Source organism: Rhodamnia argentea, chromosome 1 (assembly GCF_020921035.1).
Source record: "Rhodamnia argentea isolate NSW1041297 chromosome 1, ASM2092103v1, whole genome shotgun sequence".
Lineage (NCBI taxonomy): Eukaryota > Viridiplantae > Streptophyta > Magnoliopsida > Myrtales > Myrtaceae > Rhodamnia > Rhodamnia argentea.
Genome location: NC_063150.1, coordinates 15185466 through 15200553, shown reverse-complemented (window position 1 = coordinate 15200553; position 15088 = coordinate 15185466). Strand labels below are relative to the sequence as shown.

At 39.7% G+C, this 15088-nt stretch overlaps 1 protein-coding gene across 1 annotated transcript; it reads right to left on the bottom strand.

Moving 5' to 3' along the window:
- Window positions 1-9027: 9027 nt before the first annotated feature.
- LOC115753296 (protein ECERIFERUM 26-like) lies at window positions 9028-12663 on the bottom strand. Its single transcript, XM_030691846.2, has 2 exons — window positions 12153-12663; window positions 9028-10140 (listed from the first exon to the last, which is right to left on the bottom strand). The coding sequence occupies exons 1-2, from the start codon at window positions 12582-12584 to the stop codon at window positions 9259-9261; spliced, it is 1314 nt and encodes a 437-aa protein (XP_030547706.1). The 5' UTR covers window positions 12585-12663; the 3' UTR covers window positions 9028-9258.
- Between the last annotated feature and the right edge of the window lie 2425 nt (window positions 12664-15088).

Below are 15088 nucleotides of genomic sequence, written 5' to 3'. Positions count from 1 at the left end.
TTGAGGGCGTTAAGAGTTGCCGGCCGACATCGGGAGAGGGCCGCGGCGCCCTTGCCTGGCCGGATCTAGCGAGGTTGTCACGGCCCTCGCCGGCCACAGCAAAGGCCCACGAGCCCACACTTACCGGCTAGCAAGGGCCTTGCGGTCCTCACCTAGTGTCGAAAAGGGACATCGGCCCTCGCCTAGGGTTAGCAGGGGTTGGTCGTCAACCCTTGTCAACCCCAAAAGAAAAAAAAAAGTGAGAGAAAAGAAATAGAAGAAAAAATAAAAAAAATATTAAAAATATTAAAGTAATATATATAAAAATTCATGTCGGCGCTAGCCGTACCACGTAGGACAACCGACGTCTACGTTAGCAATTTTCGGCAAAAATTGGCTGGATTGACTCAATTGGCACAAATGCAAAAGATTCAAGACTAAATTGATACTAATTCAAAAAATTTATGACTAAATTGGCATTAATGCAATAGGTTTAAGACTTTTTTGACACTTTTCCCGATAGAGGAAAGAATGTAATAAACGTTCACATGAAATGTCTTGGACCAAGCAATTCATTCTTAGTTGATAATGTTTTTGACAAAAACAGCTTGTTTTCTCGAGATTACCTTTAGTAGCACGGAAGCATCTGTCCTCCATTTATCATCCTATAAGCATGCATCGAGGGGACTATCTTGCGTGATGATCTCAATCGAGTGTTCAAAGAATCCTAAATACCCGGTGAAAAAAATCTCAAATAAGAATTTGAAATACTCACATTTTCTCAAATAAATACTAAAGTGGACCTCATTTCAAATAAATATATGAAGTGCCATCATTTTCTTAAATAAGAGCCTGCAATGGCTATATCAATCTAAAAGAAGAGCTTGACCTTTATACTAGTTAATGGCACTTTCATCTTTACTATTTTGATTTTTTCTTTTTTTTCCCTTTATCTTTTATTTTCTTTTCTTTTCACTGGTGGCCGCCCACTAGCAATGCTCGAAGAGGGCTGGGTAAGGGCCTCCTTCGTCGGCCAGAGCAGAGCCCCGGGCGAGGGTTGCCTCACCCGCGACCAGCAAAGGCCTAGGCAAGGCTGCGACCCTTGCCCGCAGTCGGTTAGAGCTTGCAGGTCTTCCTAGTCGCCGACAAGGATCGTCGGCCCCTACTAGCAAAGAAAAAAAGGAGGAAAGAAATAAAGAAAAATAAATTTGAATTAACACTATCTTTCGCTCGATCACTTGGAATATTTAGTTGGCCGAAGTCAGACCCTTATTTGAAACTACATGGCCATTTTAAGCCATTATTTGAGATTGATATGGCCTCTTTCGGTCTTTGTTTGAAAAAATGTTCATTTTATGCCCTTATTTGAAAAAATGAGGGCATTTCATATTCTTATGTAGAACTTTTTCCAAAAAAACTAAACTATTTTTCCTTGACTTTATAATTCTATACAGGTGACCGATCACTTCCTCCCATAAAAGATATTAGAAGGGAGGACCAAATCTTCAGAAAGTTTTTTGTGGGGTCCTCCTATCAAACGGTGGACATGAATGAAGCCCTTGAAAATCAGATGATCAGTGGATCGTGTGGATTTAATTCCTGGCTGCATGATCAATGGCATTGGGCCAATTGGGCCGCTAACAAGGAACAGAGTAGTCTAGGCCCAGGAAGAGAAGTTTTTCATAGCCTTGGACGGTACGACATAAAGTGAAGAGTGAAGAGATGGCTGGACAAACTCAAATTGTTCTGTTTTACTAAGCAGAATGTGAGCAGCGATATTGCAGAGCAAATTCTCTCACTAATTAGTCTTGAACGAGTCTTAGAACGAGGGTTGATTCTCTTTGTGCATGCGTCACCCGATATAGGGGCATCGGGTTGGATGAAACAATTCTCAAGTCCAACTCAAATTTTATCGATTGATCCAGCTCAATCATTAAACATGCAGGCAAAGACGAATTTCGACCATAACTTGATTCAATGGGTCCAAGGTTGAAGTTGTTGATTTTATGATTGGCAAATGACTGTCTAGTTGTTGATTTCCAAGATTAGTAGTCGACATAGCTGTATTGGTTGCTTTGGGGCCTTAAAACTAGTCTGAGAATTGAACTTTTGGAATGTCATTGAAGTCGTTGAATTTGCCCCTAATTCTCATGCATGCTCCTTGAAAGTCCTTCAAAAATCATAGATGGACGATGGCACACATGGATCCCTCCAGCCCGAAAATTGAATAAAGTTGAAGACTCCGTTTATTTCACGGAAAACAACTTCTTAAAAAAAAAAATTCCGGATTTTCCGGCGTTTGATTCACGGAAAATAAGTTAGTTTAGAAAAATATCTTCCACCCATAAAAAAAAAAATCCCTTCAAAAGTGAGGAAAATATTTTCGTCATTTTGAGAAAAGAAAAACATTTTTCAAGTCTTTTCTTCCTCCTTTCTTTCACACTTCTTTTCTTAATAATTTTCATTATTTAATTATTTTTTAAAATTTCGAAATTTTTATTTTTTAGTCTTTTTATTTTCTTCTTTATTTTATTTTTTCTTTTCTTTTCTCCTTCTTCCTCCTTCCTCCACATGCTTCCTTCGTCTGCCGCTGCTCCTTCCTTCGTCTGCCGCTCCTCCTTCCTTCGCTTGCTTCCTTCGCCGATGGCAAACCGTAGCGACGGTGGCGGTGGCGGTGGCGGGCCTCGAGGGAGGCCGAGCTCGTCGGATCTGGTTCGGCCAAGCTCGACCTCGAATGAGCGAGGTAGGTAAGCCTCGGCATCACCGACATCAAGGGTGTTGACACTTGATTTTTAATCGCTTTATTTTTAGAAAATTCATAAAAAAAAATTCATAAAAAGTCAAAAAATTGAAAAATCAATTTTGGGAACCTTGGCCAAGCTTAAGGAACCATTTTTTAATAAAAAAATAATTTTTCATATATTTTACATTTTATTATTATTTTTCGAAAATAGAAAAATGCTTGGAAAATCGGGAAAAATAGTATTTGAGGCTGCAAAAATACAAAAAAAAGTCAATATTTTTATTTTTATTTCATTTTCATTTTGATCTCTTAAATTTGAAAATTTTGATTCGGGACTATAGGCTACTTCAATGAGCATAATTCCAAATTAGCTTGAAAAATACCTTTTGAGTCATTTAAAATTTATTTTTTTCTTTTTACAAGTTGTGACAATTTTCTCAAGTCCTTTGTATTCATTCCTGACCCAAAAATTTTATAAAATTGCACAATTAAACAAAAAGGACCAAATTGGACAAATAATTTTCAATTAAGTCCCCGTATTTCAATCAAAATGCAATTAATTAAAATATAAGGATCACCATGGCAAAGTAAGACCCATACCCTATACTTTTTGACCTAGTAAATCGATTGGTGGGAGTATTTTGGTCTGAATTGGCCATTTAGGGTTTGAATTTATCAATTTTCATTATCGGGTCAAAATCTAAAATTAGGGTTTTTATGCAATTCATTGTATATTTTCAAGGAAAATTACATTTTTCAATAGAATTCATGTTCCCGAGATCAATTTTGAAATTTAATTTGAAAATTTTTGAAATCTTAGAGGTCAATTTGGTCATTTCAGGTTGAGTGGGTCCGTCGGGTCGGACAAGATCCCACCCAATGACCTAGAGACCCTTTTTCCCCAAATTCGCCCCCCCCTCCCGCGCGATTTGAACTCCATTTTCAGGCCGAACTTTGATGTCAAAATCGAGGATCTTCCCGGCCATAATTGGAGCTCCCACGGGGTGGGCTTTGAAGGTCTCGACGGACCAAACCCGTCGCTACTACTCTCGCCGCCTGGGGATGCCCGAGCTGCGACAGCCAAGTCGGTCAATGCCATAGACCTGCAAAAGTCAACATTAGCACTAACAAACCAATTTGGTCGTCAATTCGTGCTCACTAGACCTACTAACGGACTTAACGGAATTCCCCAATGTTTCCTTGCCATCGACGTGCCAAAATGCATGTGATCACACGTGAATTGAAGTCGGCAACGTCTCGCTCATGTACGCTAGTTTTTCAATAATTGGATATAACCAATCTCACGCATTTTTTTTTTATCAAGGAAGGGAGCTCATTTTGCTCGCTAGATATAACAGAATAGAGAAAGCATTAGAGAGAGAAAATTCTCTCCGAGGCCGCCATTGCCGGAGCTTCGAGCTCGGTCAAGACGATCTAGACCAAATCGAGCTTCCAATCCACTTCGGGAAGCTTACACAAGCTCCAAGGAAGCAATCGTCACTAGTCTCGCAGCTCGACGTCCCCGAAAAAGGTGAGCTTGAACTTCCTCCTTCTCTCTGTGTTCACATGGTGTCTTGCTTCTCCGATCATGATTCTTGCGGTTATTGTGTGCGTTTTGTTCATTGAGCATCATCACATTGGTTTTTTGTATTGATTCTACGAGAAAACGTCGAGTCAAAACCTCCATACCTCATAGATTTGTCGAGACTTCCCTAGCTCAAGCAAGCCAAAATCAAGTCAATCGGACTCATAGGTAAGTGTTCTAAACTTGATTTGAGTGTGCTTGAAGCTTTGATTGAATAGTTATGCTTGATTCCGCACGTTAGAGTCCGCCATAGCCATATTGGTTTGAGCTCGATTCGTGTCGATTTTGTGGATAATATTAGTTAATTTTTGGATATGTTGTTTGTCTTAATGAGACGAATCGATTGTGACCAATTTCATGCAATTTGGTCCAAGTTTGGCCGTCGATTGCCGCCGGAGAAGCATCGGCTGTCCGTTCGATGGCCTCGCGAGGAAGACGAAGACCGGTCAACTTTTATTAATCGGTCAACGTCCGACGTGGCACTAACATGGCCCCACGTGGCTTGACACGTGGTAGTCACGTCGGCGAAACCGTTATAATCGTTTTAATAATAATAAAAAAAAAAGAAATTGATCGGTCGGTGAGGGTGGTGCCATGTGTCGCGATCTGGGATTTTTGAAAATTAAAAATGATTTTCAAAATTATAAAACCGTTTTTCAGAAATAAAAAATAAAATTTTAGATCGGACGGTTGAGAATTAGTCTCGTCGTCCGATCGTGGCCGTTAGTTTTAGTAATCAGATCAGACGGTCTAGATTTAGTATTCGTTTGATTTGAGCCGTAGATTTTAGTATGCTGATCTGAGGGCTGTGGCTTAGCCATGTGGACCAACCTGGACCATAGGATCTGATATTAGAATTTTTAAATTCTAAAAAATAGGTTAAAATTCAAAAAAATCAGAAAATAATTAAAAAATACAAAAACGGTTGTTTTATTAGACCGGCTCGGGACCCTTCTGGTCTAGGTCGGGCGTCCGGTTTGCGAGGGCCGATCCAGTCCGGTCCGAAAAAAGTTTAAAAAAAAATCAGAAAATCAATAAAAATTCATAAAAAATCTAAAAAATTAGAAAAAAAGGAAAAATTCCAAAAAATCATAAAAAATGGGAAATGACCCCATTCAACTGGCCCAACCCAAATTTTTATTTTTGGGTTCCCAAGTCTTCAAAAATGATCATTTTACCCCTCTAGACACTTCGTCCCAAATTTTTCCCGAACCATCCCAGAACTTAAATGGGTCATTCTTTAAGCCTATAGGACTATACTAGGCATAAAATGTTGATATTGATTGATGAATTGAATGTGTTTTATCCGCACGTTCTTGGTTACCTTGATTTGCGCATTTCTTTTATTGGCTATGATTGATAGGGTAGAAAATTCCCATTTTGCATGATATCCTTAGATCATTAAAACCTACCTCATCTCTCGATGCATATGCATGAATTCTTAGTTTAGGAAATCACTCAACTTATATACCGAAAGGGCGTCGATGACAATCTCGACGTAACCAAGTCCTCGAACCTTTTTCTTTGGTTTTCCAGAATCGAACGATATCTTCCGATGCCATTGAGGCATTGGCTGAGTTTGAGATCCCGAGGCCTTAGACAGTTAAACCGATGAGGTCCCAAGTTCGAATCTTCCTAGCCTCGTCTTGGGGGATTTAACCGGTGGCATTGACGCTCATATCTCCACCATCCCGAGGAATAGTCCATTGCACGTGGAAAACCTCGGTTATAAAAAAAAAATGATATCTCCCGATCACTCGATAGAATTTTTTATCATACCCTCCAAAAAATGATTGGTGGCGACTCCATTGGCATGCACACTGCGTACATGTCACCCGACCACATTAAGGTCGACCTCGACTTTTAAATCCCCCCTCCGTCGCGATTTGGGTAATAGGCCTTGGGAGGGTCCCGCGTTCGAAATCCATCTATTATGAGTTGGACGATGATAACCCATTAACCCTTGACACCGTCCATCGCCCGGCCAATGCCGATGGCAATCTCGAGAGGGGGGTTCGCGACAAAGGGAGGCCTTGCCTTGCCAGATTTGGCTTGGCCGGGCTTGGTCTTGAGCGAGCGAGGCTCGCCTCGCTAGATCCAACGAAGCTCATTATCGCTCGAGGTTGGCAAGGTTTAGCTTGAGTTTGCCGGCCTCTAGCGAGATCGAGTTGAGGCCGAGGTTGGCCTGTGGCTGGTCGCCGACAGCCACCGTGGCTGATGACCGGGTGAGAAGAAATTACGGAAGGAAAACAAAAAGAAAAAAAAATTGCGAAAAATAAAATAATTTAAAATAAAAAATATTTTTTATTTGAAAATATAAAATAATAATAATTAAAAAATCGAATTAGTTAATTTTTTTTTTTAAAATCAATTCCTTGACAAACAACAAAAATCGTTTTCCAGTTCATTTTTAAGTATTGGGTAAACACCGAAAAATATTGTTATTACATTACATTTTCCGTGAAACAACAGAGCCTAACATTGACGATGTCTTCTATGCCTGTAGATTGAAACCCTAGCATGCTTGGTGGTCTCAGTTCATGGTGGGAGAAATCACATCACCCCCCCAAGACTATTGGGGTTGCGGTAGTTTGCCTTTTACTTGGGAAATTACTAAAAAAGTCCTAAATCTGTTGCATTTATGTCAATTTAGTTATAAATATTTCAATTGTGTCAAAAAAATTACTTTCAATTGTGCCAATTAAGTGCAAAAACATTTTCATGCTTTGCCAATGTAGTTCATCTAACCCATTTTGGCTGAGAATCGTTGCGTGGATATCGACTATCGTATGTGGCACGGTCGACACTCATGTAGACAATTTTCATTAATTTTTAGTTTTTTTTCTCTTTTCTTTTCTATTTTTTCCCTTCTGCCTTCGCCACTAGGCCTCTGCGTTGGGCGACAACTAGCCAAAGGCAACTATTGCCTCGCCGTATTCGACGAGCTCGGGCTCACCCGAAGCTAGTGAGGCCGATCCTTGATCTCGCTAGATCCGGTGAGGGCGAGCCTCTCTTGAGATTGGCCACTTGCCAATTGTAGCCCATGGCCGGTCATTGGCCATGGCCGAGGCCTAGCGAACAGTGGATGAAGAAGGAAAAAGAAAAGAAAAAAGAAAAAAGAAAAGAATTCAAATAAATTAACAAATTTGGTGTGCATTTGTGTCGGTCGTGCCACATAGGATGGTCTGCATCTTGACAAAACGAGAAATGATTCATGATTAAATTGAAAATATTTAGGACTGAATTAATACAAGTAAAATAAATTAATGATTATTTTGGTAATTTTTCCTGTGTTCACAATAGCCACCTGACTAGTTTCAATGTGCCCCTCACATTGATTTTCAAAATTTTGGTCACATGCTCTCGTCTGACCAGGTGATGCCCGGGAAAGCCGATGTCGAATGTTGGGCTCGATGTTACAACCACAAAAGTATCGGAAAGCGAACTACCATTTCCGCAAATACATCTAAGTCTAAGGGGCAAGATGTAAATATGCCTATTTTGCAATTTCGGTAACGCTTTTTAACCTGGTGTAAATAAACATGGGATGAGAGTAGCTTGAGAATCTAAGTGATTGAAAATTGGAGGACAACGTGGTCATGGAACTCACATTATGTTTGACCTTGTTGATCTGGAAGCGGGGTCAATTTGCAAGAAATTTTCCCAACTCCACCACGTGGCGTCCTATCAAAGGTCCACGTAGAATCCGTATGGTCAAAATTGTGATTGACTCGGGTTATATGGGTCTACGAAAGAGATTCCTAGAAATGCGAGATGTATCGAGACATCTTGGTACAACATAACTATTAAATAATTATGTAAGAAATAATGATTGAAACGAGCGGAACCTATTTCCACGATATAACTTGTTTAAACGTCCAACTTATAGTCGCGCGTCATTAAGTATAAAGTTTTGAACTTGGGAAAAAGCCTCAAATCCGTCTTTTTTGAACTGATAAATGATTTGGGTAATATTTTGTTATAAATGGTCATTTGTATTGCTTGAAATGCTAGGAAACACCGACACTTTCCGGGGGCCTATATGTCATGTTAGACATTCTCCGACACTCTCCCGACAATCTCTGACATGAGATCAACATGTGATCGGCGCTTCATACACACCAGCGATACACGAATCCAGCATTTCGACACGCCATTTCAATTTTAAGTATTTTCAATAGATTTGGGGTCAAAATATGAATCTATCAAATATATACATACTTAAGTTATATACCCCTCCGACAAACCAAAAGTCATATACCGAGTCACCCAAAATTAATATACCCAACTAGCCCCAAAAAAACCTAGTCGTGAATCCTTAACGGAAGAAGCAGAAACTTACTGTTGATATTTTTATATACTCATGATAATTATGAAAATGTACATTTAGTATACAACGTGTTCCATCGTATCAGAATTCTCTATTTTTTGAGAAATGACTTATTGGCGAGTCATATCGTGTCCTGTCGCGTGTGCTTGTCGGTTCTACTTAGTTGAAATGATTTGTTAATAAAAAATATTTCCATTATCATCAATAATTTATGTTTAAATATTTGTCGTGTCCTGTCGCGTGTGTGTCGGTGCTACTTAGTTTAAACTACTTGTTAATGAAAAATATTTCCATTATCAACAATAACTTATGTTTAAATATTTTTCGTTTCTTCATTTTTGTAAGTAATTCAAGGGATTATATTTTAAAAAATATTTTTCAAATCATTCATTTCACAAAATCGAGGTATGTAGCCAACAAACTTTATTCAACATAGCAGCCCAACCGATAATGAGGAAATTATAATTCCTTTTCTTTCACAAGGCCCAACAAGCAGCCCAAGTTCGTCTCCTCCTTGGGCCGCAAATACCAACTTACACGCACAACCTGAACATTCTATAATACACTCCACAGATCAGATTCTCCATCTTACATTACGCTAAGCATGAGCCTCAACATGCTCTAAACCAACATGTCCTGCTCTTCCAGTTCGCTCTTCAACTGGAGCAACTGATTCTCCGGCAAAACTATAGTCACCGCCCTACCGTTGCCGCCATCCTTGCTGGAACTTGGTGGCCCCGGAAGCACGAAAACCGCCCCTTCATCTCCGACGCCTTCGATCACATAACTCGCGAAAATCGGTTGGTTACCGTTCAACCGCAACCCGTACATGCTGACCTCTTCCAAGTCCACGAAGCTCAGATTTGCCCCGTAGACAACATAATCGGTCACTCCGCCATCTCGTTCAACAGCTTCCTCGATGAGGCCGCTCTCGTCCTGCGCTCTATCGACCAGTGCCCTTGCGATCTCTCCCGGGTAGGCGCCAGCGACTGAGAAATCCGCCTCGACCGTGCATATCTTTAGGCTATTGCTCAAAAGTCCATCCTCCCTTTTGCTTGGGTCATTCCTGATGAGGGTTACAGTGCTTGGCTCATTCCCTGCCCTGACTTTGGCTATCAGCTGCCAAAGGATGGCACAAAGAGACTCAAACAGTGGGAATTGCTCTCCATGACTCTGCCCACCCACTTTTGACTTCAAACGTGCCAATTGGTCTGGACTAAGGTGGAATGTGAATGCCTCCATGGTGCAACTGTTGTCAACCACCCAGTTGTCTCCTACCGGGCCGACCCGTTTGATGGACACGGGTTCTCTCGCGGGCTTCGGCGGGTCCGCCAATCTTCCGGGCACGGAAAGTGTTCTCGGCCCTTTTGGCACGTCGGGGTGGAGGAGGCCCGATAAGGTTCGGCCGTATGTGTTGAAGCAATCGGAGGCCGAGAATGGGTCGCTGAGTATGTGGGCCCAGCTGAGGCCCACTGACATGCCTCCGCAATTGAAATGGGTCACCTGCAACTTGTGATTTAGAAGCACATGTACAACGATTTCACCCAAAAAAAAAAAAAAAGTACAACGTACTTAGGGAGATTGATGACGAGACGAATATATATTCTTGGATAGCAATCAAGATTATACCATAGATTTTTTTTTTAAACATTTGCCGACATTAATTCACCAAACAGTTCCCACAATAAATGCTCTTACGTCGTCGCATCATGGGTTGGTGCTGGCCCTACTGAAGTCAATTTTGCATTTAATGAGGTACTACTACTTCCCAACCGTTCTCGACGGCCACAATTTGAGCAGAGAATTCCAAAATTCCTGCACCGTATACGAGCGTATATAGATAAAAAAAAATTTAATTTTCATTTCTGTACTTAGATGTTATGTACAATAGTCGGAGCATGCACCCTAATTAGAGGAACCAAAGCCCAAAAAAAAAAAAAAAAAACCTATGATGCATTATGTTGCCGCCACGTAGGCCCGTATGGCACTTTTCGCGAACCTTTGCCGAGATTTTCTATTCTGACAGTTAATTAATTGTATTTAAATGGAAATAACAAAGTGATCTCTGCTTGCAGATTAGAATTTAGGGTTTTTAAGTTCGATTGGATTTCACTAATTTTCGTTAATTTGAACAGAAAAATGCTCAATAAGCTTTTAAAGTTTTTATTTTCCCTAATTTTTTTTCCACCCACAAGAGCTTTTAATGCTTGCAGTCGAAGCAAAGGATACTAGGCAGTCGGCAGCTTTGGCTTTCGCTTTGACATCACTACGCTTGGTCCAAAGAGGACGACTGGTTTAAAAAAGAAAAAGAAAAAGAAAAAGAAAATGATATGTAAATATTTGAACACGGATTGATTTCTAATTCTCTAACTCTGATCTCTCTCCGACTTTTGCTCTGATCGCGGAAGTTGAATCCCGCACCGGACCTATGAATTGGGGGGAATTCCCCAAACTCACACAGAAAAAAGAAACAATATATGATAGGAATTCCGGTTTATGCTTTCTAGTGGCAAAGCTGAATAGGAAAGGGGCCGAGCTATGATATTAGCGTCCTCACCCTCTAATCCCTTTATCATTAAGGCCGCATGCTTAAAAAATTATGAATATTTGACCATGGATTGACCACGAAACAGGAGTCTTCAGACGGAAATAATATTCCTCCGCGTAAAAAAATTATCACTTTTAGATTTCCTTTTTTATATAAGGTCCAAGATCACGACTTGATTAAAAACATATGTTAAATTCTGTACAGTTTTTCTTGATTATACATGTTCTATTATCAGCTAGTAGAGTACCCGTGCATTATCCAACCCGTGACTATGAAATTGGAATATTTTTTTTTTTTGTATAAATTACTTGTTGAATTGTGAAAATATTTAATGAGAAGAATCACAAAAAATAAAAAATAAAAAATAAAAAATAAAAAATAAAAGCATTAGGACTCATTATAAGAAGAGTTATTTAAGTTTTTCAAAATTTAAATAACTATTTACTTTTTTTTTTTTTCAGAATTTAAAGGGAAACTCGTAAGTATAAAAGTAGGAGAGAATCTATCCCAAATAGACTCTAAAATTTGAATCTCCTGCATTTGCTCGTTTCAAAATCCGAAACATTTAAAGCTTTCACTATATTCATGTATTGACACTGGAATTAAATATATATTTTTTCAAAATTTAAAGGAAAACTCAAGATTTTCAAAAATTAGTTAGTTATATCACTTAGAAAAATTAATCAACAAAAATATTTTTATTATCGATAATAATTTATGAGTAACTATTTTCGCAGATGGTGGAAATATTTTTCATTCATTTATTGTTTTAGGCAATACGAACGATCAATTTTCGAAAAATATTTTCTGAATTTTGAACTTTTTCGTGAAACAAACGCACCATAAAACACGAATTGCTAAATGAGAGCATGCGGATATACACTCGGTTCATATACTTAGTTTTATGGGTCCACTTAGCAGTATTAGAAAATCTCGAGCGAGAGTGGGGAGGGAGATGGGTACGTGCCTGGACGAGAAAGGTAGGGGAGAAGAACAGCTCGGGGCCGACGACCTGGTGCGACACGAGCAGCCTCAGGAGTGAGCCGTGGCGGTCGGCCTGGAGCCACTCGTCGACGGTGCGGTCGCACTTGGCCTCGATGAACCGGACCCCGCAGTCGTTGCACTTGATGTAGGGGCGGCCGGAGTCGGAGCGCCGGAAGCGGCCGCTCGTGGTGTGGTAGTCGCTGCACCAGGAGAACATGGACTCCTTGATCCTTGGGACGGTGAGCCCCTCCACGGCCGTGCCGGCGAAGAAGTAGACCCCCCTCAGGTAGTGCAGCTTCATGGCCAGGTCCGCGGCTGCCGGCTCATGGACCACGTCCGTCCCCGTCACCCGGGCCGGCCCGACGGAGGAGAGCTTCAGGCCGTACACAAGATTCTCCTCTTCTTGGAACACCATTGTCTGTATATGTTGAGAGAGAGAGCGTGAGAGTGAGAGAGAGAGAGAGAGAGGCCTTCTCGAAAAATCTATACATAACTTATCCACAGAAGAAATAAATTCCAACCTCCAACCTCCCTACTTTTATGGATGTAGGGAGATGACGAGGCGAGGTTGGTGAAGGATTGAGAACTTGAGAGCGAGACCACTGTTACGTGATTGTAGCGACACCTCATAAAACATTTGTGGTTGGACTTGTAAAGTTGGAGATGTACTTAGTTTGGAGTAAATTTATTACAGAATTTCAACTCTGTCGTAGTTTTCGTGGAGTCTTAATGTGAACCAAGGAACAACGGAGGAGTGAATTGGAATGAAATTACTCTAAAATTCCCAAAATATGTAATATATATTATAGAATATAAAGAAATTCAATTGTATAAATAAAAATACAAATGCATAAAATTGAAAATTGTTGTTCTTGGTATTTTGAATTTTCTTTTCACATTATAATTCAAATATTATTTATACATTTTTCATCATCTTTTATTAATTTAAGAAGTTTGTTATTTAAAAAAAAAAGGCTTTTAGACCATGGATATAAGAAATTCTGTCCATCTTTTATCCCACCTTCCCGACGATATGTTTTTATTCAGGCTAAATTCGTGCTATATATATGATCTTATCTTATCTTATGCCGTAACCAAACACATGATATGATAAATTTTATCCTATGATGGCTTTTGTTCCGGCTCCCACACATAGTCTAAGTGATTTTGATAAAAGTTCAATTCTAATCAACACATTCTTTACATTCAAATCTAGTCCATCCATAGGAAAAAAGGAACTTTGAGGACAAGGTTCACGAGCACGATTAATAACTTTCTTCATGAATGAAGAATAAAAAAGTTCGGTCTTGATCTTTCTTCATTTTATTCATCTTTGTCTAGTCTTTATGTTTAAAGTAAAATTCTTTTTCTCTCAAATTGTATCTTTACATCAGGATTAAAAAGAAATTCACTGTTGTCTTAGTTTAATTGTTCTTTTTTCCAATTTTTTTTCGGGATTCTTTTGTTAATTTCATTCTATCCCCAAGTTAAATTACATTGCTCAATGGACCGATCAATTCAACTTATACAAATCCAGTTCTTTTGTTCATCAAAAGGTTTTAAGGGGGCGACGTTAACGTATGCTTCTAAGACCCTTCCCCGAAGATATTTAAATTCTGAACGGTTGGCTTTTTAGGAATGTCTATTATGAGTGAGTGGTGGCTTTCATCGGCGCCGTTGCCGGCGAGTAAATCGGAAGTTCAAGACAAGTGTCGGAATCCCATTGGCTCTTCTTTTTGTTGGGTGGGGCATTGGACCAAAACAGGTGTTTGGGTTGCTCTCTGCTAAATGCGAGCGTTTTGAAACCAACCCAATTGCCAAATATATTGGCAGTGCCACGAATGGCAAAGGCGACGACATCATGGGCAGCTTCGTCAACCTGTTTTGTTCCCTCTACATCTGCATTCATCAACGGAAAACTTGCCCTCCCTCGTCCAAAATTAGGGATGTTTCTCCATCGTTAGACAAAATCATTAATTCGAGAGTCGGTGATCGTTGGATCTCGTAAAGAAATTGATGTTGTCCACTTTGTTGAAAGTTTCCGAAGGATGATATGCCAGTTACGACACTTTGTGTAGAAACTACGGCGGTGCATTTGGACATGGGGGTGGATTGATGTTTTGGTGGCCTTGAGGTTTTCCATTTGGTTTTGCGAAAAGGCCTGACGAAATGGGATCTCTCTTAGCCAAATCATTTCGGGGGAAGTTGATCATTCTCGATGAAACGGAGGAGTTTCGATAGAATGATATTACATAGAGACACCGGGCTTCCTTAGTGTTTCTTAGGGTGGGCAATGTTGGATAGGGTCTCTTTACATAGAGAAAATGCGATTATGACACAGCTGTGATATGGCTAAAGTTATATATAGGTATGAATTGACACGAATTTACATCCTTTCATCGCAATTTTCATTTGGTATGCAAATCAAGATGTCTTAGATAGGGTTAATAATACAACCTACAAGGGAGGTTAATTAGGTTGTATGTGGATTGTACAATACTTTCCTGGAATATAACTCAACAGTACCCAGTGAAGATTATGGCAAATATGTGCTAGTGGACACTCACCGATAATAATGAACAGAAAAATAAAAATAAATAAAGCGCACATCACTCTATAATGGTTCGATTTTGTCACCAAATCTATGTCTATTCTCTAGGTAACAGTCTCAACGTGGGCTAGAATTAAAAGTCGCGTTATTTCGAAGGTCGGATGATATATAAAATGAGCTGATCATGATTTATCCACTGGAAAAGATTATGTAAATATACTTATATTTTCTTGGACATAACTAAGCTGCCATTTTTCTAAAGTTTTCTTCTAAAATACTTTCCTCAAGGGAGAGAGATACTATCTCTGATTCAAATAGACGTATCTCCTACAAATGAAAGACGAGACTCAAGGTTGAATAAACAAATA

What these genes read in the sequence shown, in the direction of transcription:
- LOC115753296 (XM_030691846.2), bottom strand. Translation starts at nt 12,584, where the DNA reads ATGGTGTTCCAAGAAGAGGAGAATCTTGTGTACGGCCTGAAGCTCTCC. An exon ending in CCCCTACCTTTCTCGTCCAG is followed by an intron (nt 10,141 to 12,152) that starts GCACGTACCCAT and finishes CACAAGTTGCAG; the next exon opens with GTGACCCATTTCAATTGCGG.